This window comes from Notamacropus eugenii, chromosome 2 (genome assembly GCF_028372415.1).
Source record: "Notamacropus eugenii isolate mMacEug1 chromosome 2, mMacEug1.pri_v2, whole genome shotgun sequence".
NCBI lineage: Eukaryota > Metazoa > Chordata > Mammalia > Diprotodontia > Macropodidae > Notamacropus > Notamacropus eugenii.
This window is the reverse complement of record NC_092873.1, coordinates 331919014-331946073: the sequence shown is the minus strand read 5'-3', so window position 1 is coordinate 331946073 and position 27060 is coordinate 331919014. Positions and strand designations below refer to the sequence as shown.

General features: G+C 36.9%; 1 protein-coding gene across 13 annotated transcripts in view; it reads left to right on the top strand.

Annotated features, from left to right (window-relative positions):
- LOC140528056 (cilia- and flagella-associated protein 337-like) overlaps positions 1-27060 on the top strand; it is a 165045-nt gene that overhangs the window by 94675 nt on the left and 43310 nt on the right. For all 13 annotated transcript variants that reach the window (XM_072645514.1, XM_072645515.1, XM_072645511.1 and 10 more), the window contains 6 exons: positions 2804-2968; positions 3487-3636; positions 5140-5324; positions 13700-13839; positions 20730-20875; positions 24330-24616. In XM_072645514.1, the coding sequence (XP_072501615.1) occupies positions 2804-2968; positions 3487-3636; positions 5140-5324; positions 13700-13839; positions 20730-20875; positions 24330-24616 (1073 nt within the window). The remainder of the gene's footprint in view (positions 1-2803; positions 2969-3486; positions 3637-5139; positions 5325-13699; positions 13840-20729; positions 20876-24329; positions 24617-27060) is intronic.

The following is a 27060-nucleotide window of genomic DNA, read 5'->3' as shown; positions in this document are numbered from 1 at the left end:
CAGAAGAAGCCTCTGCTTCAGCAGTGGCTGCCCCCACCCTGGGACTGCAGTCAGCTTGGGGCTAGGGCTGAATCACACTCCCTTCTCAGCCAGGTGAGAAATCCTTCCCACTGATCTTCGAAGCTATCTTTGGCATTTATGGGTTGAGAAGTCTGGAAACCACAGCAGCTGCCAGCAATTCAGTCCCCTAAGGCCTGCTCCAGCTCTGTCTGCACCAGTGTGGTCCATGCCAAACTGTGCTCCTCTCCTAGCCCAGTGCAATAGACCCTTCCTATCAACCTTCCAGATTGTCTTGGCCTGGAAATTTGCTTCAGTCTGTTTTGTGGCTTCTGTTGCTCTAGAATTTGTTTAGAGTCATTTTTTACAGGTTTTTTGAGGGGTTTGTGGGGGAGAGTTCTATTAGGTCCCTGCTTCTACTCCACCATCTTGGCCCCCATTTCTTCCCTTAAAATTTACATATACCTATTATATCCAGAAACTGATCCTTTTTTATACCCTGGGGATCTCCCATTATTGAGAGAGGAGGAACCTAGGCAAAATGGAAGAGTTCCATTTTATTTTATACTGTGAAGAGTCCTGTACTAATGCAGTTAGAGAGCATTAAAGGTGCAATTCCAGAATCCTCACTTTCATAAAGACATTGACAACCTAGAATAATTGTAGTGTAAGGTCTTCAGAATGATGAGGGACCTCAAATAACTGTCATATCACTATATATTTAACAATACATACATATCCATATATGCATGCATATATGTGTATATATATGCATATATATTAAAAACTTCTTTTTTAGTAAAACTAAAAATATTACATATTTTTCTATAAACCATATCTATATATCTATATCAATAGATAGATATAGATATAGATATAGATATAGATATAGATAGATATAAAATCCTTTAAAAATACCTGGGGAAAATTCCATGAAAAGATGAGCAATTGGTTGAGGACAAAAAGGCCTTTCTTAGGGAAATGGTTTAAGGGTAATTACCAAACCTCTTCTTGCCTTTTTATCCCTAAAATGACTGGGTTACTTACCCAGCTAAGGGCAAACTCTCCTTTGTTCTTTCCCTAGAATGATTATCTGGGAACCACCAAAGGGAAGCACCCTCTATTCCAATGAAAAGGAAGCAATGTCTGCTGCCAGTGCAGAAAGAATTCTTGATAAAGATTCCTGGAAAGAATTCAATTGGTCTCTGGAGGGGAGGAATCCTGGAAGAAATGGAATAGTGACTTGCTTATTCAACAATTTTAAAATGTTCATTCACACTGTATTTTAATACGTCATGATTTTCTTCTTCTAGATTTGTATGTTACCTAAAATTGTCTTGAAGCAGAATGGGCATAGGGGAGCTAAACCAGTTTAGTTATCTCTCTCTCCAAGCTAGAGCTACTTAGATATTAATTTAATGTTAAATTAAATAAAATTGTTTCTTAAAGACTTGAACTCAAAAATACAGAGTGCAATATGAGTTTTAATAATTTTTCTTTAACATATTCATATTACATAAACATATGTTTACGTTATATGTATTGTAAGCATATTATACGTGTAATATATCCTGAAAAAGGAAAAACTTATGGAGGGCATGATAAGTGGATTTAAGGGGCAACCATATGAAAGAAGGAGCAGAATCCCAGTGTTCTAAAGCCAAACTTATATGGGAGAACCAACTGTTAAATTTTCAATCTGAGCATTTATACCTTAAAAAGAGGCAAATCTATAAATCAGGACTTGATTTGCTATTTTGCTAATATCTAGAGTTAAAGTGATGGAGAAAATATTAACAATACAGATTAATCAAAAATGTCTTGTGTTTAAAAAGAACTGATTGTTAAACATTTACTAGAACATCACTGAAGCAGATTTATCCTGCTTAGCTTTGAAAGGACTAATCAATGGAAATTGCTGGGGATTGGGGGCTAGATTTCATGTCCACCCAAGGACATATGCTGACAGAGCTATCCAAAAGTGAACTGGGATACTGCAAGAGGTAGAAATCCTTGTCTGCAGAAGCATTTTTAGTTGAACCTGAACAGTCACTTTTGGGGAAAGTGGTAGAGAGAATTCCTGCTTCAAGTAGGGACTAAATTAGATGACTTCGAAGCTTAATTCTGATTCTAAAAATGATATAAAATAGTATTTCTTTCTCTAAGAAATATTTCCAGACCACTCCAACCTGTAATGATGCCCCCTTCACCTAACTCCCATAGCATCCTTTGCTCAGATATTCATATAATATATGTACACGTAATGCTGTATAGGTTTGTGACATCCTTTGTATTCAGTTCACAAAATTTTAGTAACTATCTACAAGTATGACATTTCTTATGTTATTCAGCATTTCATATATTTATGACTAGGTTTTTCAAGTAGACTGTAGCTCCTTGTAGTCAGTAACTATGAATCTAATCACTTTTTAACTTCCATAGCTTTTTAAATATAAAGCAGTCCCAGCTCCTCATTTTACAGATAAGGAAACTGAGACCCAGAAAGGAGAAGATCAGACAGCTAGTAAGTTAGAAAAGACAAACTGCAAAGGCAGGTCCTCTAACTCCAGATTCTGTGCTCTTTCCTCTGCACCACACTGCCCCTATACTTAATGCAGAACTGCCTTGCAGATGGTAGATATTCAAAGAATACTTAGTCATCAGATGTTTAAGAGATGAGTCAAAATGCATGTTAACCAAGAGAAAAGAGACATATATTACTCATATCATTTGGGATCTTTTGTTAGCCTGGTTTCAAAATAGACACAATTTAACAAGAATTTGAAACCAAATTGTCTCGTGGCAGGTAGTGACAGGATGTCACAACTCCACCATTGCAGTGTGGGATGTCGAGACTGGCATGAAGCAATTCATTTTACACAACATCCATGGTGAGGAGGAATTAACCTGCATGGCCCTAGACACTTCAGGTAGAAGGCTTATCACAGCTGCCAGAAATGGCACTGTCAAGGTATGTGTGAAAGAAAATCAGAAGCCTCTGGCACAACCAAGTTACACCGTTTGGCTTCATAGATTCCAGTTGGTTTTTCTTGTGCATGGAGATGCTACTAAAGCACTCTATTAAGCTTTAGAGTACTATACTAATACTAGTTATTATATTACACCTTGCTACTACTGGTCGGATATCAGTAAGACATTGTCAATGTCTTGTCATTGTCAAAGTAAGACTTTGTCCAATGTCAGTTTTGAGTTATTCATCCTTATAATCTTATGCCTGGGGCATTGAGAGGTTAAGTGTCTCAACCACAGCCACACAACCAGCATGTGTCAGTGACTGGAATTGAATTCACGTCTTCTGAGTGCCAAGTCTCCTCCTCTAGCCATTATACCATGCTACTTTTCTACTCACTGGAAGAAATATTATGGAAGGAGCTACCAGAAAAGACACTGGAATGATCCATCCAGCTTTGGCCATGGAGGTGGGAAAATGGATCCTAAAACTTTCTCACTTTACTCTTACATAAACAGGTCTGGGATATTCAGAGAGGTCACATCTTGCACAAACTGGAGATGGTAGAAGATGTAGAAGTGACAGGGGTGGTCCCAGTTCGAAAGCATGTATTCCTAACAGTGGGATGGAATCGGAAAATCATTCTTTATGACTGCTCAAAAACCGAGGTAAGCTAGCCTAGAGATAAGGGAGAATAGGTGACATTTGTTACAAACAATGGTCTATGGACTAGTCGTATGTCTTATTGAATGAGAAGACCTGGATTCTCAGAGTCTCATATATCCACTTTAGGCTCAGAAGTAGGTCTGGATACAAAGAAAAGACAATTGCTACCCCAAAGGAGTGTGAAGATTAATGAAAATGACAGATAACATACCCCCCCCAAAAATGTCAATTACACAGTAATGTACAAATTGTTCAAACTAATATGCTAATGAAATGCTATGAAATGATATTTCTTCTTCCATTTTAGACTACTCTAATCCATAGTATTCTTCCCTTTGGCTCCTATGGCTTCCGTAGTCTGAATCAGTCATATGACGCATCATATTCTTTGTTGCCTTGGTAATACTCCTTGTAATCAATTCAACAAATATTTATTAAATACCTACTACAATGACATGCTTAGAACATAGTTCTCTTTCTAGTTTGAAGCTTCCTAAAGTCAGGAACTATGTCTTATTTATTTTTGCATTTCCCCATAGCTTTTCAACTGTTTAAACAATTTTATTTTTTCAATTAGCAGGCATTCATTTTCCCTCCCTCCCACCTGCCACCCCCCACCTAAGGAAAAAAAAGAGAAAACCCTCTTACAAAAATGTCTGGTCGAGCCAAAATGATTCCTACAAGGTCATCTCCAAATATATGTCTCTCTTTCTGTATTTTGAGCAGAAATATCTGTCAGGTGGGGAGCAACAGCATCTTCGACTTCCTAGACTCATGCTTGGTCATTTCATTGATCAGAGTTCTCAGATCTTTCAAAGTTACTTTTCTTTATAATGTTGCTACTGTATGAATTGCTCTGATTCTGTTCACCTCAGCTCTGTGTCAGTTCATATAAATGTATACCTTTTTAAGATAATTCAACCTTCATCCCTTTTACAAACAGGAAACAACATAGAAATTCTGAAGTTTTGAGATGGGATCACATTTTGAGAAATGCTTAGTTGCTCAGTAAACATTCATTGAGTTTCCACAGAGCACAAAGTCATTTAGAAGATACCCAGGGTATATGGAGTAAAAAAGCCTATACTTGCCCTTTGAAGGCAAAACAAATATATAATCAGCATAAACATGTTGAGAGAAATACAGTAATTTCAAGAGTCAGTTGAGGGGGAGGATGAATAGGTGAGGTGGGAGAAATAAACCACTAGATTACCGAAGGGAGATAAAGTTGGTAGTTACACCACTGGTTCATCTAATTACTAGCAGTTTGAGACAGACCATCTACCCCCAGAGAACACTCAGACATTGCCAAGGTGGTCTATTGAAAAAGTTAGGTTATTCACATTGGGAGGGGGGTAATGTGGGGGTGGTAACCAGCTGTCATGTGATCCTTAAGAACTCTGTCTAGGTCCTGCAATTTGGAAAGAATTTTCCTAGCCTAATTTGAGAATATGAAACACCCCTACTGTTAGCCCATCTTAGTCCAGTTCTTTGACTCTTTCTAGGCTCTATATGTGCCTGCAGACAAGTCTTGGAAAGGGGGGCAACTACACAAGGAAGATATCTTAGCTGTGGATTATTGTCCTTCTCTTGACCTCCTTGCTACTGCCAGCTTTGATGGAGAAATTATTGTATGGAAAGTGGAAACCCAGCGGCCCCATCACTATGTTAGAAAGGTGTCACATGAAAGGTAAAGATGGCATTTTCAGAGGCCAAAATTGAATGACTAATAAAAATAGCTAATATTTACCTAGTGCTTTGCTGTTTACCAAGTGCATTCCACATAATAAAATTATAATAATAATAAATAGCTAGCATTGATATGGTACTCTAAGATTTGCAAAGCGTTTTATAAATATTATCTCATTTTGCCCTCACGACAATCCTGGGGGACAGGTGTTATTATTTCCATTGTACAGATGAGGTAACTGAAGCAGAGAAGTTAAGTGACTTGTCCAGGGTCACAGAGCAAGTTTGTCAATGTCTAAGGTAAGTTTGAAATGAAGTCTTCTGACTCCAGATCCAGTATTCTATATTCATAGCACCATCCAGCTACTGCTCATATGTATTATTTTATTTGATGCTCACGACAATTCTGTAAGAAAAGTGGTAGTACTTTAAAAGCATCTCTGTAACAACAACCCTATGAAGTAGATGCTTAAGTATACTCTTCCAGTGTTACTCATGAGAAAAATAAAGTTCAGAAAGATGAATTGTCCCAGGGTCACACGGCTGGTGAGTGAATGACAAAGGTGGAATTCAAACCTACCTCTTCTGAGGACAAATCCAAACTGCCTTGGAAGCTAAGAGAGCTTAGGGCTAGGTATAATTGGCTCTTCTCCAAGTTGCATTATTTGATGATCAGGTGAAATTGAGACATTATTATTAATAGGTATCTTTTCCAAAGTCATTTATTTTTGCATAAATCTTAGAAAATGTTGCTTTACACTAAAGACTCATGTTAAGCTCCTCCCTTAATATCTTCATAATGTGTGATATTCTGTGAGGTTGAGTTTTCCACTCATAGTTTGTCTTCCTAAGAATTTGACAAAGGGACATAAAGAGATAGAGACAGACATAGAAACACAGAGACAGAGAACAAGAGAGAGAAAGAGACAGAGACAGAGAGAGAGAGAGAGAGAGACAGAGACAGAGAGAGAGTACAGTGGTAGGCAAGAAAATATTCTCAAGGAGCTTACATTCCAATAAAGGAAAACAGTACATAAAGACAAGGTGGAAAAAAGGGAGACTGTAGAGTTGGAGCATACCAGTGAGAGAAGGAAAGGAAGCGGGCCAGCTTGGCTGGAATTTCTGATGATGCAGAAGTTCTAGGCAAAGACTCACCCATCAAACTGGCCCCTGTGTGGTTTCATCCTGGGGTTGGATGGAGGCACAGGGATCCAAGGAAAAGTAACAGGTGAGAAGGTAAAATAGACCAGAAGAGGAAATAAGAGAGAAGAGCTACAATCTGTTATTTGGGGGACTTGTCACTGTAGACCAACAAAATGGAAGAGCAGTAATCATGCTTTTTAAAGAGCTGAGATAGCAAGAGTGCTAGACTTAGGGTCAGAGCCCTGAAAGAGGGAATACTGGCTCTAACACTTACTAGCCACGTAATGATGGAAGCCATTCCAATACTGGCACTACTTACTTCATAGGGTTTTTATGAAGAAGGAACTTTACAAAACTTAAACCACTAAAATGTAGGACCTATTATGATTACTTACCTGGGGCAAATAATTTTTGCCAAGCGAATCTTCCTGGAGGAAAGAAGTTTGCATTTTTTTTAAATGAATCTTATGACCTCACCAATACTTTTCATTTGCTTATAGGATTGCTTTGCTGAGAACCATCTAGTTCATGACATTTAGGGGTCAGACTCTGCCATAATAAATTCGTTAAATTTTTCCCAGAGATGACAGTGCCATCTGATTAGAGAAGAAAAGTAAAATGTTAGATTTCCAGTTTCTGCTTCTGTGATTTTCAATAAAACTTCTTCCTTTTTTCCATTCCATCTCATTGTAATTTCTTCCCATGGTAGGAATCCTGTGAGTTAAAACTCATAAGCACTCACAGATTTTTGGATCACAAGTATTCATCCAATGTCATCATATGTCACTTAAAGTTACTATAATTTAATTCTTGCTCTAGAAACAGGTACATGGAAGCTGAGGGGCACAGAAAAAAAGCATTGTCTCTGTTCATTCATTTTTCTACTTTTATAACTGTAAGAGTTGTAATCCATTTATGCTTACTTGATTTTAGTTTGCTAATGGTCCTTAATTGACTAGTTTACGTACTAAAATCCCATCTTCTTCTAGAACCCTTTCCGAAACCATCTTAATTTTAGTGCCTTTTCTCTATTAATTATTTCCTATTTATCCTGTATGTAGTTTGAATTGCATATATTTATTTGTATATTGTCTCCCCCATTGGATTGTAAACTCCTTGAGGGGCTGCCTCTATTTGTACACTCAGTGCTTAGCACGTAGTAATGTTTAATAAATGTCTATTGATTGACTGATATACATATATCCACGTGTGTGTGTATATATATATAATTATGTACATATGTGTGTATAAAGTAATTTTTTGAGAAGTAGTGATAGTTCTCATTCAGGTACCATGAAATACCTTTCTTCCATTTCATTGTTAGAATAGTGAAGGTGAGTTGACTCATCATACTTGTTAATATTTCCTTATGTGAATCCTTAGAATGGAGAACATCACTTACTTCCCTAGCAACATATGGTGAAGCCAAACCAAAACAGTTAATGGCGTGATTTTTCTCTAGAGTCAGTCTTTTCCTGCCTGCTTTCCATTTTTATGGAGGAGGTGCTCAGAATGCCTAAGTATTGAAAGGGTAAGGTGTTCACACCATGAAAAACTGCAATTATATCCCCCTCGGGTGTGACCACAACAATGAGGCATGATCTGTCTAGTCTTCACTTCACTTAGGAGCTAATATAATAAATTCAGGAATAGTTGCATTTGCAAGTCTTAGCTATAAACATCCAGAAAACGTTCAATCTCACAAAGTTCACATATGTTGCATAGCTGCATCTGTAATCTATGTCAACGATTTATGTACTATCCTCATCACATTGAGAAAGCCAAAAATTATGGAATCTCCATCTTTTTTGTTGTTCTAAAAGCATTTTCCCCAAGGGAAAGCAGTAAAAAATAATTCAAAAGAGGTTAGAATTTGAGTCTGGTCAAGCACAAAGGGAATCTAGTAAAAAGCATAGGTTTATTTAGATGAAGAATCAAGACCATTACAGGGAGAAACAATTAAGTATCAAACATTCAAATAAGGAGTAGAGTCCTGGTTTAAGGGGTCATTGACAATAGGGAACTGCAGTTAGGTACCTGGAACTAAATCAAAGTTCTTTTCTCATCCATTTTCATTACTCTTTATTGTTTGCAAAAGCTTTTTTAAAAGTTATTTTTTTTTAATTTTTGGAATAAAGCAAGTGTTTCCATAATATAGTACAATAAAAATGATAATTGCACATGAAACTTCACATCTGCTATGCACTACTTGCTTTTCCTTTCAAATGTACAACAAAATTACCATGTACCTTTCTTTTTTTTCTTCCCTCCCAACCCTGGTGATGGTTGCCATTAGATGAAAGAGAGAGAGAGAGAGAGAGAGAGAGAGAGAGAGAGAGAGAGTGTGTGTGTGTGTGTGTGTGTGTGTGTGTGTAAGTAAAATTATTCTTCTAGTAATCATACTTCTAGTAATCAATTCTTTCTTTGGATAGAGACAGCTTCTTCAAAAGTCCTTTATACTTAATTGGGGCATTTATAATAGACAAAATAATTTATTTACTTAAAGTCATTTTTAAAACAATATTGTTATTATTGTATACAACGTTGTCTTGGTAAAGTACCTGGTAGGCAAACTAAATCAAAGTGCTCAGCAAGTCAGTCAAGGTGATCTTTATTTCTGATTCAATAATAGAGTCCAAAACCCAAGAAGGTCAACAAAAACAGAAAGGAAGAAATGAGTCGGCAAATAAACAAAATAGGCTTATGACTTCAGATTCTAAGGTAGATGCTAATTTTTCCAGATTCTGGGGGTTTTGTTCTTATTTTATGTAGACAGGACAGAGGCTCCTTTATCTTACTTACATACTCAAAAATCTTGAGTGGCTTTTGCTTGCCACTCAATGTGATATTCATGGTCCTACAGTGGCCATGAATATCCCAGAGCAATTCTGAATTGCAAAATACAACTCTCCACATGAAAGACAGAGCCAAAACATTTATTCAGACACCAGAAAGCCAAATCCATCATAGTAACAAAAATCTATACACAATAACATTGCAGAGAACAACATCATCCCCAAGCCTTCCCTCTGCTAGGTTTCCCACAAACCAGCTCCATTAAACAAATCATAATCAGGCTCCCTTAAATAAAATTACAAACAAGCTCTTTCATTCATGCTAGCCAGCTGCCTACTCTCCTGCTTCCTTCCTAGCTCTGATTTCAGCTCTGCTCTAGCTCTGCCTCTTCCTGTTCCACCCATTCAGCAAACTCCTCCAAACTCCACAGGCTCCATGTGACTCAGACTTCCATGTGACACAGGCAGGTCACATGGGTCTATTAATGAATGGGAAACTTCTCCCCATTTAAATTACCATTATACTGCCTCTAAGATAAAATATTATTTAATAAATAACATTTATCCTTAACTTCATATGAGTATGCACATTTAAAGCCCCTTTCAATCTACTTCCAGCCTACTTTTTCAGATATTTAATATCACCACCCTTCAGTCATTCTACCGTCCAGTCAAGCTCTTCCTCAAATTTGATATTCCATTGTCAGCTTCCATGCTTCTATATGATTCATCATGTATCTTTTGTAGTCATGATTCCTCATCTGTGAAAGGGGAATAATAAAAACATCTGCAGCACAGGGTTGTAAAGAGAGGATAAAATTAGGCAACATACGTAAGGTATTTTGTAAACTTTAAAGAGAAGTATAGCACACTGTATGAATTTAGTTATCAAAATCAACATTATCTTCGTTGTCATCATCATCACATCAATCCTAGTTCTTAAATCCTTTAGTTATTCCTCTTAAGTGTTGTAGTTATCATGTAAATTATTCTCCTACTTCTACTCTTTTCATTCTGAATAAGTTTACGCAAGTCTTCTCAGGTTTTCTATGAAGCTGTCCTTTTTGTTCATTCACATAACATAATTGGTTCATCCATTCCCCAACTGGTAGACAACTATTTTTCTAGTTCTTTGCTATAACAAAAGAACTGCTGAAAATATTTTTGTACATATGGGATCCTTCTCTCTCTCTCTCTCTCTCTCTCTCTCTCTCTCTCTCTCTCTCTCTCTCTCTCTCTCTCTCTCTCTCTCTCATCTCTTTAGGATTTTATTGTCGTTCTGTCACTTTCAGTTATGTACAACTCTCTGTGAACCTTTTGGGGATTTTCTTGACAAAGATATTGTAGTGGTTTGCCATTTTCTTCCCCACCTCATTTTACAGATGAGGAAACTAAGGCAAACAGAGTTGAAGGACTTACCCAGGATCATACAACTAGTAAATGTCTGAGACCAAATTTGAACTCAGGTCTTCTGACACAGGTCCAATCTTCTATCCACTAAACCACCTAGTTGCCTCATTTAGAGGAAAAGACTAATAATTGTCTTGCAGTGTCAAAGAGTATGCACAATTTAGTGACTTTTGGAGGTACAGTGCCAAATTGTTTTCCAGAATAGTTATACCACTCCATCAAAAGTGTTTGTGTGCCTTCTCTCCTACAAATCCTCTAACTTTTTTTCTTTTTTGTCATCTTTGTCAATGAGATGAGTGTAACGTAGAAGCTCAAAGTTGTATTTTGAATGTCTATTATCATTAGTGATTTATAATGTTCTTTACATGGCTGTTGATAGGTTGTCTTTATAGAATTGTGCAATACCTATTCATATCCTTTGGCCATGTTTTTAAATTGGAGAACAGTGCTAACTCATATATTTGTACTAATTCCTTGTATATGTTAGATATCAAATCTTCAGAGAAATTTGCTTTAAATATTTTTTCTTCAGTTCACTATTTCCCTCCTTATTCTAGTTGCATTGATTTTGTTTTAGCAGAAAATTTTCAATTTTATGTAATCTAAATTGTCAGTTTAAATCTCCTGTTATCCTACATGTAATTCAAATTGTCATTTTAAATGTATGATTATCCTATCCTCTATTTAGTCAAGAACTCTTTCCCAATCTATAGTTGCGGAAGATAGCTCCTTCTCTGCTCATCTAATTTGTTTATCATATGACTGTTGATACCTAGGTCTTATAACCATTTGGTGTATCCATTATTGTGGTATATGGTATAGGACATTTGTCTAAATCTAATTTCTGACAGATTTCTTTCCAGTTTTTCCACCAATTTTTGTTGAACAGTGAATCCTTACCACAGTCATTGAATTTCTTATGTTTAGTCAAATTCTAGGCTAGTAGGAATGATTACTTCTGAGTCTTGTATATGTATGGTATAAACTAATCCATTATCATATAAAGGAATGTTTGGGTAGTTTCTTCTTAAGTAATCAATTAAGTAATTTAATTAATCAATCAATTAATTACTACTTCATCGTCAATTACTACTCAATCATCACTTACTACTTAGTCAATCAAATACTGCTTAATGAGCATTTTAAAATTATTTACTCTGTGACAATACTGTGCTAAGTACTGGGGATACAGAGACAAAAAAATTGAAACATTATCTTCCCTTAAGGAGCTTATATTATATTGAGGGGGATCCTCTAATAATTGAGTAATTAACACTCAGATTTCAATATTTCATATAATTTTATCCACTAGATCAGAGTCCCCACCCCAGTTTACTCTGTTAATAAACTAGAGAAGCCTGTTCCCCATAAGCAGTTGCTCAAATCTCTCTATGTATCAAAACACCTAATCTCTTACTTTTATGTAGCACAATATCTATCACAGAATATGCATTTTTAAAATACTGGTTGGCTACCTGATTGATTAAATCAACAGGAATTCATTGAAACTTCTTCGTCAAGGGCATGACTTAGACATGTGCTCTAGAAATATCAAATTTGGTAACTATATAGAAGGTGAATTGGAAAGAGAAAAATATAGAGAGTCCCCTTAGGGACCTGTTATGATAGTTCAGGCAAGAAATGATAAGGACTTGGAATAGGGTGGTTGTGGCATAAATAGAGATAAGGGAATAGATGCAAGAAATGCTGGGGAGATTAAAAAGACAAATTTTGATCCTTATTTAGATTTGTGAGGTAAGTAAGAATGAGGAGTCAAAGATGAATTTTAGGTGGAAAACCAAAATAGAGAAATTAGAAGGAGGTTTGGGGAGGGTGGAAGACAATAAGTTTTGATTTGAACACTTTTAGTTCAAGATGTCTATAGAACATCTTGGTGGAGGTACCCAGCAGTCAGTTAGAGATATGGGACTCTAGCTCAGGAAGGTGATGAGGATTAATTATGTAGCTCTGGGAGTCATATACACAGAGATGATGAGGTCCCTGAGAGAGGTGGAAAGAGTGAAAAAGTGAAGGCCCAAAAGAAAGATCTGATGTACACACACACATAAGGAGAAGAATATGAATGATGATTCCACAAAGGAATTTGAGAAGGATCTTTCCCACATGTGGAAAGAGAATCCTGGCAATGCAATGTAGAAACCATGGAGGAAAAGGCATCCATAAAGTAGGGTTGGTCAACCATGCCAAAAGATGCACAGAGATCAAGAATGATGAGAAAAGGGAAAAGTCTGTTGTATTGAGCAACATAGAAATCACTGGTTAGCTTAGAAAGAACAATTTCAGTAAAGTGGGAGAGAAGGAACTAGATTGTAAGGAGTTGAGAAGTGAGTAAGAGGTAAGACAAAGAAGGCACAGTATATGTAGTTTTTTCTTCAGAGTTTAAAAGTGAAAGGGCAAAGAGATATAGAGCTGTAGTTTGAGGGGGTCAAATGAAGGTTTCCTTTTAAAGATGAAAGAGCTCTGGGCATGTTCAAAGGTACCAGGGAGTGAGAAAATGGAAAACTAAGCACTGCCAAGTACTTGGAGATTTGCTTTGATGAGTTAACGTTTTATAATTGACATCACCTTATATAAATTCTTGAAAAATCTTTTCTCCCGAGTTAGTTAAATATTCTCTTTGCAATCATACTTTTAATTGATTTTCTAGGTCCTTTTTTCAGTGACAGAATAAAAGTAAACTTCAACCCATGTCCTATCCAAATTAGCACAAATTCTGAATTGATAAAATACAACTGGGAGAAACTGTATTCTTTCTAACTATATTGCTTATTCTAAAGTTTAAAATCACTCAGCTCCTTTGGATAGAGAGCCTAACTAACAAGAAATTCCTGAATATGTGAGCTTTATCTTCTTGAAGAAAATTATCCAAACAATAATGATTAAAAGTTAAGAGATTCCAGTTTTTTTTGCCTTTCCTCAGAGATCTCATTTTTATGAGATCTATTTATCTATTTCTTTATCTCTATTCTCTATCTCTATTTCTCTAATCTATTTATCTCTATTTTAGCTCACTGGGTCCTGTGAATAAATTATTATTTCTACAACATCGTTGCACAGATCACTCTCTGAAGAAATCGGCAGTTCTCATAAGTGCTGAAACAGGGACCCTTCACTGGTGGAGTATTTTGGGGAAAAAGATGGAATATGGTAAGACTCAGGCTCCAGCTATCTCAATAATTCTGGACCTCAGTTTCTACATCTATAAAAGTAGGTGACTGAGAGTGGAAGGTGCTTCTGTCTCTAAAATTCTACTATTCTACTAATACTTTTAATTGGCTGGTTACTAAGTAATGGGCTGGTTCTACAGAGCTCATTACTGTCCTTTACTTACTCTGTACTCCAACCAAATTCCTGCTGTTCCTTAAACATACACTGTCATTTCTTACTTCAATGCCATTGCTTACATTTCTTCCTTTACCAAAAATGTTTCCTAAAATATCTGTCAATATGCTTGTTACTGTTATTTTTTAGTTCTTCAGTCATGGATGACTCTTCATGATCCTGTGAACTATAAAATACCAATACTGTCGACAGGGTTTTCTCAGCAAAGATATTGGAAAGGTTTATCATTTCCTTCTCCATCGGATGAAGGCAAACCCAGAGGTGAAGTAACTTGCCCAGGGTCATATAGCTAATGAGTATCTGAGGCTAGGTTTGAACTCAGGTCTTCCTGACTTTAAGTTCGATGTTCTGTCCGCTGAGTCCTCTAGATGCAAATACTAGCCATACTTTAAGACCTAGATCAAATGTTAACTTCTCCATGAATCTCATCTTCCTTGATTTGCCACCTTGATTGACCATTTTCCCTTGCCAGAATTAATCTTTCTATTCTAAGCATTGTGCTTGTATTTCTCTTGGGATACTGATCACATCTCATTATCTTTTTTTGTATTTTTACTGCCTTATCTCCTCAACCAGACTGTTTCTTGAGACCAAGGCCTCTGCTTGTTAATCTTTACACATGCACATATATATGTGTGTGTATAAATACATACATATATATTTGATACATATGTACATATGTATATATATGCACACACATACACACACCTCCATTCTCACAATGTTTGTTGAATGAATGAATAATGCCATGCTCAGGTTAACTCCAAAGCTGATAATAGCAAAAAACAAAACAAACGAACAAAAAAACCTTCCTACATCCTCGAAATTCCTTGATGCTACAAAAACTGGACTATAACTAGCATGTTCAGCAAATTCCCAGGATGCCTAATTAATAAACAAAGTTCCCCCGGGCTCAATGTGTACTCAATCAAGTAGGAACTTTCCTACTTCTCCCCTTCGTAAGTTTCAAAAAGTGGCTTACCTATTATGCAAAGATTGGGGAGGGGGGTACTTTGGCCCACCAAAGGTGATTTTCTCTGCCTTGAGCTTTGGTTAGTATTTTGTTTCTTTTGGATTTCAATGGATATAGACTGAGGTTACTTCTATAATGGAGTGAGCCCAAAGTTGCTTCTGTGTCAAATGAATACTATTATATTGAAGACCTATTGATCTTGACTGTTTTACTGACACCATCACCACCAACAACCTCTTCCCAATACATAATGCCCACAATGATCTTGAAGAGATCAGACATTAATAATAGATAACTCCTATGGAATCCATTTCAGTTGAGAAAAGCCTTCAAAGTTTTATAGGTATAAACTCTGAATTGGAACTCCAACCCACTGGATATGATTCCCTCTCAGTTGTCACAACATTACAAAGTGGGTTAAAATTAAATCCTTTTCATTCACACGTATCATCTCTCTCGACTTGATAACATAATGGAATGAATTTTCAATTTATTTTACATCCACTTGTAGCCATCTCCAGATTTATCCATGATTTCTGTGCCTGAGCCTATTTGTGGTACGGGGCTGACCCCAAACTTTTGAAGATTCTTGATGATGGAGTATAAATTTCAGTAGGGTCAACCATATGCGATGGTTTTTTTTGCACATATGAGTTCCATCTCTCTCTGAGATCTTTAGAATGATGTTGTTTAGTCATTTTCAGTCATGTCCAACTCTTCATGACCCCTTTTGGGGTTTTCTTACCAAAGACACTGGAGCAGTTTACCATTTCCTTCTCCAGCTAATTTTACAGATGAGGAACTGAGGCAAAGAGAGTTAAGTGACTTGCCCAGGGTCACATAGCTAGTAAGTGTCCAAGACCAGATTGAAACTCTGGTCTTTCTGACTTCAGGACTGGTTCTCTGTCCACTGTACCACTTATCTACCGAGGCATCAATCATACTGGAAAGACCTTGAGTATGGTCCCAACAGCAGAGTGAGTTGGACCAACCCAGTTAAGGGCAGAGAGACTCATTTTCAGTAGGCTGGTCATGAAATAATAAATTCCTTTGCCATCAACAACCAATGAAAAGGAAAGAATGGTCCTTAGTTCTATGCAACCTGCTTTGACTCTCCCAGTGTGAATGGTATAATTGTGGAAAAGTAGGGAAAGGATGCTCAAAAACATAGTTTTACTTATAAACAGCTTAATTTTTAGTACTCTAAATTTTAGATCTTGGTCTAATGATCAATAAATCATCATACTATCATGAAAACTAAATCACATCAATATTTAAAAACTCACAATTAATGAAATCAGACAAAAAATGAGAAAATGCAGCTAAAATGAAGGATAAATTATAAGTTCTCCTCATAGATTCAAATAGGAAATTAATAGACTCATAGGAATTTGTGATTTGGTCTCATCAAATACCCAAAGAAAATAAGGAATCTCGTTTCATAATAGAGTTGGTTATCTCATTTTCAATGACCGTGCTGAGTAAAAACAAAGAGAGTATCATGATGATAATTGCAGCCCATGCACTAAAATTAAGAGCCTTATTCTTCTGATATAATGGTAAATATATTAGTGTATCATGTGGGAAGCTGGCATTCAATTTCTTGATGTGGGGGATACCTCTTTTCTCTTTGAGGTGGAGGAGTATGGAAAAAATAAGCATATATTAAGAACCTACTATGTGCCAAGCACTTTACAAACATTTTCTCATTTGATCCTCACAGCAACACTGTGAGGTAGGCACTGTTATTATCCCTATTTTATAGTTGAGGAAACTAAAGTTAAGTGACTTGCTCAAGATCACACAATAAGTAAGTGTCTGAGGCCAGATTTGAACTCAAGTTTTCAGTGTAGAGGACTGAAGAGTGGATTTAGAGTCTTAAAAACCTGGGTTCAAATTTTAGCCTTGCTACTTACCCTCCTTCGTAACTTTGGGCATGATGCTTAATCTCTACAGACATTAGTTGCCTCATCTATAAAATGAGAGGGCTGCACTGATGTCATCAGGGGTTCTTGACCTGGAGTTCATGGCAAGGAATCTATGGATAGATTTCAGGAAATTCATCAATTTGAATAAGGAAAAACATCTTATTTTTATTTTCACTAACCTGTAACTGAAATTTAGTATTTCCTTCAATTATGAGTTTTAAAAAAAAGAAACACTGTATTAAAAAGTTTCCACAGGCTGCACCAGACTGCCAAAGAGGTCTATAACACCAAAAAATGAAAACGAACAAATAAAAAACCATTAAGAACCCAAAAGTAGACCAGATGATCTAAAATCAAACTCTAAATTTGTGATACTATGAACATATACTAAACTCTTTATCTAGATGGTACAGTGGATAGAACACTGGGCTTGGAATCAGGAAGACTCATCTTCCTAAGTTCAGATCTAGCCTTTAGCTGTGTGGTCCTGGGCAAGTCAGTTAACCCTATTTGCCTCAGTTTCCTCATCTATAAAATGGGCTAGAGAAGGAAACAGCAAACCCTTTCTGCATTTTTGCTAAAAAAGATGGGGTCACAATGAGGCTGACCTGAACAAACTGAAAACATGACGGAAATGACTGAACAGCAACATACCTATAGATCTATAAGAAATAATCCATTAAATATATATAAAAGACCAAGAAGTAGGGAAATTCTAGAAAGAATTTGACAAGCTTCCCCAACAGATGCTTTAATATACAATGACACTGAAGAATATGTGGGAAAATATGGGACATAAAAAAAGTCAAAAGCTTGTATGCTACTGACTACCTGTATATTAAGGGAGAATTTCTTCAAGAACAGAGTTGACATGCTGTTTCATATGATAAACAACATAATAAAAAATGAAATTAATTATATTGGAATAAGAAATTACTAGTTCCTGATGGGCAAGTCCTATCAGAATTAACAGTACCTATTCAATAAGACCATCAGCTAGTTAATCTATAGGTGATTATTAAGCACCTGTTACGCGTAAGGCACTGGTGACCAAAAGCCCTATTTTTAACATAGATATTATCCCAATGATGTTACAGGCCTGTGACTCTTGGAATACCACAACCTGAAAAAAATAAATGCTACAGGTGACTCAAAATGCAATGGAGAAATGTATGATAGTTCAAATGTGGTGCAGTCTATTTCCAGTGATGACTTATGTGGAAGAAGCAGGAAAAGGGCTATTATTCAGAAAATGTGTGATTGGACAAGGAAATGAGTCACTTATGTAGAAAGAAAAACAAATAACAGATGAGTGGACAACATGCTGAACTAATAGTACAACTTTTTACTCTACCCAACTTTAGCCATACACTGACATGAGCATTCCTTACCATGAACTCCAGGTCAAGAACCCCTGAGGATATCAGTGCAACCCTCTGAATCCACCATTCTTCAGAACTGTGTCACCTCCAAAATTCAAAGTTTTGAAATTCTTCTGTCCAACCATAAGCTCACATCCACCTACTCCCATCACTCTTGTAGAAAAATTATTTCCATTTTCTACCCCTACCATGATTTTCAGTCCCTTAACCCATCTCTATTCTCTCAGTCCACTCCTTCCTCCCCACTCTGAATTTACTTGCCTTTGGGCAGTTAGGTGGTGCAGTGGATAGAGCACCAGTGCAGAAGTCAGGGGGACTTGAGTTCAAATCTCACCTCAGACACTTGACACTCACTAGCTATGTGACCTTGGGCAAGTCACTTAACCTCAATTATCTTATCCTGGGTCATCTCCTGTCATCCTGATGAATATCTGGTTACTGGATTCAGATGAGTCTGGAGGAGAAGTGAGGCTGGTGACCTCCACAGCCTCCCTCACTCAAAACAAAGTCAAGGGCAAGTCATGTCGTTAGTTCCTGATGGCATAGTCTTCTTTGGCAATGAAGGACAAACACACACACACATGCGCATGCACCTTTACTGAATCTTGAACCTATAGTTGGTTATTCTGTTTCCTAAAGTCAGGAGTCATTTGCACATCTGATCTTCAACAGATCTTGACTTGTGAATCCTAATCCTTGGATAACCTCACCATCGAACTTTTCTACTTCTTGCACCATGAGCAATGATGGAGGAAATAACAAATTCAAACTGATTAACAATTTGTTAGATACTCTCAGCTGAGCCCTCATAAGTACTTGGAAATCTTTCTCTTCTACCCTTTCCATCTACCTTTTTCATTCCCCATAGCATCTGTTCAAAATATGTTCTTTTTTCTTCCTTTCCCCAACTCCATGCCTAACCTGGATACACACAAAATCTGACTCTTAGACTTTCATTGCAAAGACTGAGGCCATCCAATATATGATACCTCAACTCAACTCAACTCAAATGTCTCACTTTCAGGTACTTTCAGGTCCCACACATCTGACAGTTCTAGCCCTACATCAACTGGAAATCAGGGCATGGGAGCACATGATTATAGACTCAGAGCTGGAAAGTGCCTTAGAAGTTAACTAGACTAACCACTTCATTTTATAGATGAGGAACTGAGGCCCAGAAAGGATAAGTGTCCTGTCCATAGCCAGACAAGGTTCTAACTCATGTATGAAGAAGGGAGTTCAAACCTCCCTGTCCCTATAACCATCTTTTCCACTGCAGAGGCATCCTAAAATGAACCTCATGATGAGTCAGATTAAATGAGAATGAAAAGACAGAAGGACCTTGAGAAGAAGTGGTCTGAAGTGAAAGGAGATTTGTTAACTATGGAACAGCAGTCCCAGAGGGCACAGTGGAAGGGACATGCAAGATCAGAGTTGAATGTGGCCAGGGTACTGTTGAGATGAATGGGAATGAGAATATCTGAAGTGGAGGAATGGTGGCTTACTCTTAGGCAGCTAAGAGTTTATCTCACTGGGAGAGAAATAGGTGTGAGTATGCTAAACATTGAGCTTGAGGCAGAGTTCATGAATGATCTTTCTTGAACTCAGTGATCTTGTCAGATGATAGGACTCGCTGTATCTCTACTATATCCTCAGTAATAGCCAAGGGGTAAAGGGCAACTGCCTTGTGGGGTCACCCATTCAGTGACCTCAGCAAGAGGATCTTGGGATCTGTTTCACCAGAGAGGTGATTTCCTGATAAGGAAACAATGGTGGAGGGAAAAGAAAGTCCCATGCATCAGGCTACTCTGCAATCTGTCAAGATTTTAAGAACAGAGTAAACTAAGAAGTTGAATAATGATTAATATATTCACAAGGTCAGTAATGAATATACCCTTAACATATTCTGAGCTCTTTGTTTTCCTTTTCCTTAGACATGACTATGTCAAGGTTCTGAAATTAGTGTTTGTAAGGCCCTGAAAAGGAGGAGGAGTAATAGGGCAGGAAATCTTGAAGGAAATATGAGACAAATTCAGAAAACAAAAAGGGAAAGAATACAAACTGTGATGCCAAGAAAAGGGTACTGATCATTTCTCAGTCACAATCATTAAAAACAATTATAGTCAATCTAAGAGTTGAGATAGTAAGTAACTCTTAAGGAATTAAAATTATGAAAGTCTCCCCATTCTAGGGGCCAACCACCACCACTTCTGTAGACCTTAGTGAGTCAAATGATGATCTTTGAATAATTCAGAGGATGATACAAGCCATCTAGCAATGTATCTTTCCCAAGTAAGATCCTTTTAAATCTGTTCTAAGGACTGCATATATAGCATTACAAGAACAGGTTTGCCTAAAATATAATAAGGTCTTCTCGATAGAATGTTTTATGTTTTTTTCCACTCCACATAGGCAAATTTTATGCCCCTTTAAAAGAGGATATTTCTGTAACTGGGCTGTCATCCAACAAGGATAACCACCTCCTGGTCACTGGAGACACTAGTGGCTTTATCCAGATGTGGGATATTTCAAACTATGCAACAGCGTTTCCTTCAGTGGTAAGTTTTTCATGAGATAATAACACAAGAAATTAGAATGCAACTTCCACTATTTCTCTTGCTTTCCATCTGTTATGTGTGTTGCGACTTCTATCTGAGAAAGAGGAGGGAATCTCACTACCACCCACCCTCTTGGCAGCAATGGTAACTGTCTTTACATGGCAATAAGCACATTTGCTAGCCTATATAATTCCAAGACTGGGCCTCAAGTTTCTGACTGATTCTTCTGCTTCAACTTCTTTCTCTGAACATAGGTGACTGAACAGAAATTTTTAAAAATTTTCTAAACTTCATAAATACCAAAAAAGGAACATTTCAATATACAAATTAGAAGAGAAAAAAGATTATATTAAAACCACAAATTTCTGTTATGTACAGTTTGCTTTTCTTTTTTCTACTGTGTATAAATTTAACATCTTACTTTCAAAACTATCCTGATTATGTTTCTTCCAGAACTTCTTCTGTTCTCTTCTGCGAATTTTTAAGAATGCTTTAGTGAAACCCTTTGTTCCTTTTCTTTTAGGATATGGGGTCAATACTATTGTTATCTCCCCTCCTCCCCTGGTACCATCCCAAATGAAAAACAAAAAAGACAAGACAAACATTTGTAGTAAATAAACATTGTCAAGCAAAACAAATCTACACATTTGCCATGACTGACAATATGTTCTGTACCTTGAGTCCATCAACCCTCTGTCCGGTAGTAGGCAGCATGTTTCATCATCAGTCCTTTGTTATAATACTTGGTAATTAATCAGAGTTCTTAAGTCTTTCAAAGCTGGTTTTTTTTTTTACAATGTTGTTGTGACTGCCTAAATTTGAACTGTGATCCTGAGATAGGTATTTCTAGCTTTGTCAAGTGATCTTAGGAGCTCAAGTGATTTGGAGCCCTTGATCCAGGTGCTGGTTGCCCAGGAGATGACCTCTGAAATAACTTCTTGAAGAAGATGGCCATTACTAGGAAGACAAAGGTAAAGTCATGCCTTGCAATCACAGAAGATATAGGCCTTGAATGACTTGCTCAGTTAAAGTCCCAGGAAGAATTTCATGTTTTATGTTTTTAAGGTTAGATCTCATGTTTTGCTCCTCAGACAGTATAATGGTAGCTGTGGATTAATATATCATGTTTTAAATATTTGTCGATGTGTATTCATGAGATAATTTTTCCTATGTTTTAAATATTTCACTTGTGAAAGAGGAAATAAATACATATTCTGTATCTGCCTGCTTTGTACAGTGAGTACCTTTCTAGAGGAGATTCTATTACTCCCTTTCGAGGAGACAGTAGAATGAGTCATTAACTTTGTTTAAGAAATTTCCCCCAGAATTCCCTGGAGAACTAAGAGAAGAGCCAGGTTCCAACCAAACTTAAACCTATTACTTTGATCAACAATTGTGGCCAACCACAATTACAGAGAACTCATGATGAAACATGTCACTCACCTTCTGATAAAGATGTAAGGAACTCAGAGTGCCGATTCAGATGAATTTTTCTGGATATAGTAAATATAGAAATTTGTCTTGACTACATGTTTGTAACATTACTTTCTCAATTGGAGAAGGGGAGACATGGGAGAGGGAGAAAGCAGAGCTTCATTTAAAAATAAAATAAATCTTAATTTAAAAAGAACTAAACCCAATCTGTATGAGCCCAATGTCCTACAACAGACTCTCCCATCCTAGGGCCAGACTAGTTTCATTCCTAGAGGACTTTGGCCTTATACAGGAGGATCAGGCTCTTCTCAGAGTCTCTGGATAGTTATGTTCCCCACCCAGAAATTCTAAGGAAAATTACTTAAAGTTTAGGCCATAGGGAGATCAATGACAAGCCTTTTACAGAATGGGGGGAGACAGTGTTGTTAGCTCCCCTCTCACCGTCCCCTAATGCCATCCCTAATGACAAAAAGGAAAAAGTAATGCTTATCCAGGTTCCACATGGACTTTTATTAAGGTTCCACATGTCTTTTATCAGGGAGTCCACCAGAAAGAGCCAGGGCATATGTATCATCAGAGGGGTCCAGCTCCATGGATAACACATGTTCACCAGAAGGGATTCAGGGGTCTAGGGCATTTGTGGCACTGGAAAAAAATCCATTTTCATAAATATTCCTCAGAAAGGATGACCACTATTAAATAAGCTATTGCTCCCTCTTTTCATTCTGTTCATTTCAATGCCAGCAAATATTCCATTTCAACTATAAGTCTTAGAGTTAAAAAGGACACTATTATTAAGCAAAATAAGATTGAAAATTTGGTGTTTCATTCATTAGCCTTATTATCAAGGACTGAATACCCCTGGTGTAATTGAGCAGGAATGAGACGATTTGACATAGTCTTCCATAGATCTCCTTGGAGTTAGAATGTTCATTAGTTATTGATTCTCTAGGTCTAGAAGGAGCCTAAAGGGTTTGGTTTCTCCTGGCTCCAAAACTTGCAACACTGGAATCTATTTATACCACCCCAGAAAGAGGGGAACCCATCATGCTAGGTAATATGCTTTACACATCTTAAGCTACTCATTCCAGTACTTAACAAGCCTAACCTTCAAGAAATTTATTCTGAATCAGACAAGAAATGTCATTCTACTTTTATATTCTCTACCCTTTTAATCAAACCTGCAGCACATGGAAACTCATGGGAAGTACCTAGGATGATTTAAGCTATTAGATGTGAAGGATCTGACCATGTTTAATATTTTTAAACTGGAAGCAAACTAGTTGCTTTGTTTTTCAGTAACCTTACTTCTATTCATTATCGCATCTACTGCCTGATGATGTTAATAAGAATTAAGGGAGTTTTCAGATCAACAGTCCCAGTTTTTTTCTTGTTGTTTTGTCATTTCAGTCCTGTCTGACTCTTCATTACCCTATTTGGGGTTTTCTTGGCAGAGATGCTGGAGTAGTTTGCCATTTCCTTCTCCAACTCATTTTATAAATGAGGAAACTAAATAGAGTTGAGGCACTTGCCCAGGGTCACACAACTACTAAGTAACTCTGAGGTCAGAGTTGAACTCAAGTCTTCCTAACTCCAGGCCCAGTCCTCTATCCACTACACCACCCAACTGCTTAGTTTTGTAGCTGTAATAAAACTTTCAAGAGGTGACATAGTGCAAGGGATCAAGAGTTGGCCTTGGAGGCAAGAGGAGCCAGGTTCAAGTCTTGCTTCTGATAAATACTACTATGTGATTATGATTTACCTCTCAGGGCCCAATATAATTCTCTAAGACTAGAAGTCACAGACAAGTTAACTTATCTACTCAAGTCAAGAGAATTTCTATAACAAACTCATAAATCCTTGACATCAATGAACTCACAGGTCTGGACTTTTCCCAACACAATCAAACAAAATTAAACAAAAATTTTAGAACCCTATAGATAAGAAGCGCTTATTTCACTCATATCAGCAGCTCTTGTGACCAGTTATTTGTGTCTTTCCTCCATTTTCAAATCTTTAGAATTCACCCAATAACCCCCTCCTGCTTCGTGGCTGGAAAGCCCACAGCTGCACAGTCATGAGTGTGGAGTATTTCTCCTACAGTTCTGATTCCTTCATCATCAGTGGCTCTTCAGATGGGACCTCTGGATTGTGGACTTCAGAGGGAACATTGGTGGGACTATTTGGACAAGAGAAAAAATGGAACCTGAAAGTACCAGCTACCTTTTCTTCCCACAAAAATGCTTTCCAGACAACAATGCCATTCTTAGATTCCAAATTAGAAGATTCATCTACTGGAAAAGACAGGTGAGGGACCCTCTGGGGTTTTTTTTGTGGTTGTTCTTGGGGAAATGGGAAGACACATAGTTAGTATCCACTGTCTTACGATCCTACAGAACCCTATAATGAACTGTATAATGAAAAAGGAGTTTCCACATGTAGAGAGAAGAATTCCCAGATTACACTTGTGAAAAGGATGCTCATGTACTGCCTCCACAGAAAATATTATTATTTTTTATATGGCTTATATTTATGTTTTACAAAATAATGGGTTTTTTTTATGGTTTTGATGGTTTCTCCTAATAGTCTAGGGAATGCTGCTTCATTTGTATGCTGTTCCTCTTCTACAAGGTAAGGCCTCCTTCACTGTTCCAACTCAGTTCATCTCACACTAAGGAAAACACCCCCCTTTAAAAGAGTAAAACTTTCCAAATTTTGACCTAAGCCACATCATGAAATCAAGTCAGGATTTTGGCAGGCAGCTACTGATTTTTTTTCTTGTTTAGTATATCTTATTGTTCCCCAAATACATGTGAAAACAATTTTTAACACTCATTTTTAAAACTTTGGTTCCAAATTCTCTCCCTTCCTTCCTCCCCACCTCCCCCGCCCCCATTGAGAAGGCAAGGAATTTGATGTAGATTACACATGTGTAGTCATGCAAAACATATTTCCATATTGGTCATGTTATAAAAGAAAACAGACAAAAACACTCAAGAAAAATGAAGTAAAAGAGGTATGCTTCAATCTGTATTCAGACACCATCAGTTCCTTCTCTGGGAATGGACAGTATTTTTCATCATAAGTCCTTAAAGATCCTTATTGCTGAGAATAGCTAAGTCATTCACAATTGAGCATCTTACAATATTGCTATTACTTTGTACATAGAGCATGTCACTCTGCATCAGCTTCTGTAAGTCTTCACAGGTTTTTCTGAAAGCATCCTATTCATCATTTTATGGCACAATAATATTCCATCACAATCACATACCACGATTTGTTCAGTCACTTCCCAATTGATGAGCATCATTTCAATTTCCAATTCTGTGCCACCACTGAAAGAAGTGATGTAAATATTTTTGTACATATAGGTCCTTTTCCTTTTTTGTTTGTTTTAATCTCTTTTTTGATACAGACCTAGTAGTGGTATTGCTATGTCAAAGGGTATGTATGGTTTTATAGCCCTTTGGGCATAATTCCAAATTGCTCTACAATATGATTGAATAGTCACAATAACACCAATAGTCCATTAATGTCTCATTTTTCTCATATTCCCTCCAAAATTTGTCATTTTCCTTTTCTGGCCTATTAACCAATCTAATAGGTATGAGATAATACCTCAGAATTATTTTAATTTGCATTTCTCCAATCAATAGTTATTTAGAGCATTTTTTCATATGGTTATAGATAGCTTTGATCATTTCATCTGAAAACTGTTCACATCTTTTGATTACTTATCAATTGGGGAATGGCTCTTATTTTTATTAATTTGACTCAGTTCTCTATATGTTTGAGAAATGAGGCCTTTATCAGAGAAATTTGTTTCTTAATTTTTTTCACAGTTACTATGGTCAACTGTATTTCCTTCCATCCTGTTTCTTCCTCTTTTTATTCTAATCTAATCTAATTCTATTCTGATTCTGTTCTAATCTAATCTATCTCTCCTTTTACCCTGTCCCTGCTCAAAAGTGTTTTACTTCTGACTACCTCCTCCCCTAATCTGTCCTCCCTTCTATCACCCATCTTCTCTTATCCCCTTCCTCTCCTACTCTTCTGCAGAATAAGATAGATTTCTATACCCAACTTAAGCCAATTTTGATAAGAATAAGGTTCACTCACTCTCTCACTTCCCCTATCTTCCATTCTACTACAAAAGCCTTTTCTTGCTTCTTTTATGTGAGATAATATGCCCCATTCTACCTTTCCTTTTTCCCTTTCTTCCAAAGCATTCCTCTCATCCATTGATTTTATCTTTTTATATATCATCCCTTCATAGTCAATACTTTCCTGTACCCTTTGTCTATATATACTCCTCCTAACTGTCCTAATAATAAGAAAGCTCTTAGTAGTTCCAAGTATCATCTTCCCATGTAGGAATGTAAACAGTTAAACCTGATTAAATCTCTTATGGTTTGTCTTTCCTGTTTGCCTTTCTATACTTCTCTTGAGTCTTGCATTTGAAAGTCAAATTTTCTGTTCAGTTCTGCTCTTTTCATCAAGAATGTTTGAAGTCTTCTATTTCATTAAATGTCTATTTCCCCCCTGAAGAATTATACTCAGTTTTTCTGGATAGCTGATTATTGGTTGTAATCCTAGCTTCTTTGCCCTCCAGAATATCATATTCCAAATCCTCCAATTCCTTAAAGTAGAAGCTGCTGAATCTTTTGTCATCCTGTCTGTTGGTCCACAATATTTGAATTATTTCTTTCTGGCTGCTTGCAATATTTTCTCCTTGACCTGGGATCTCTGTA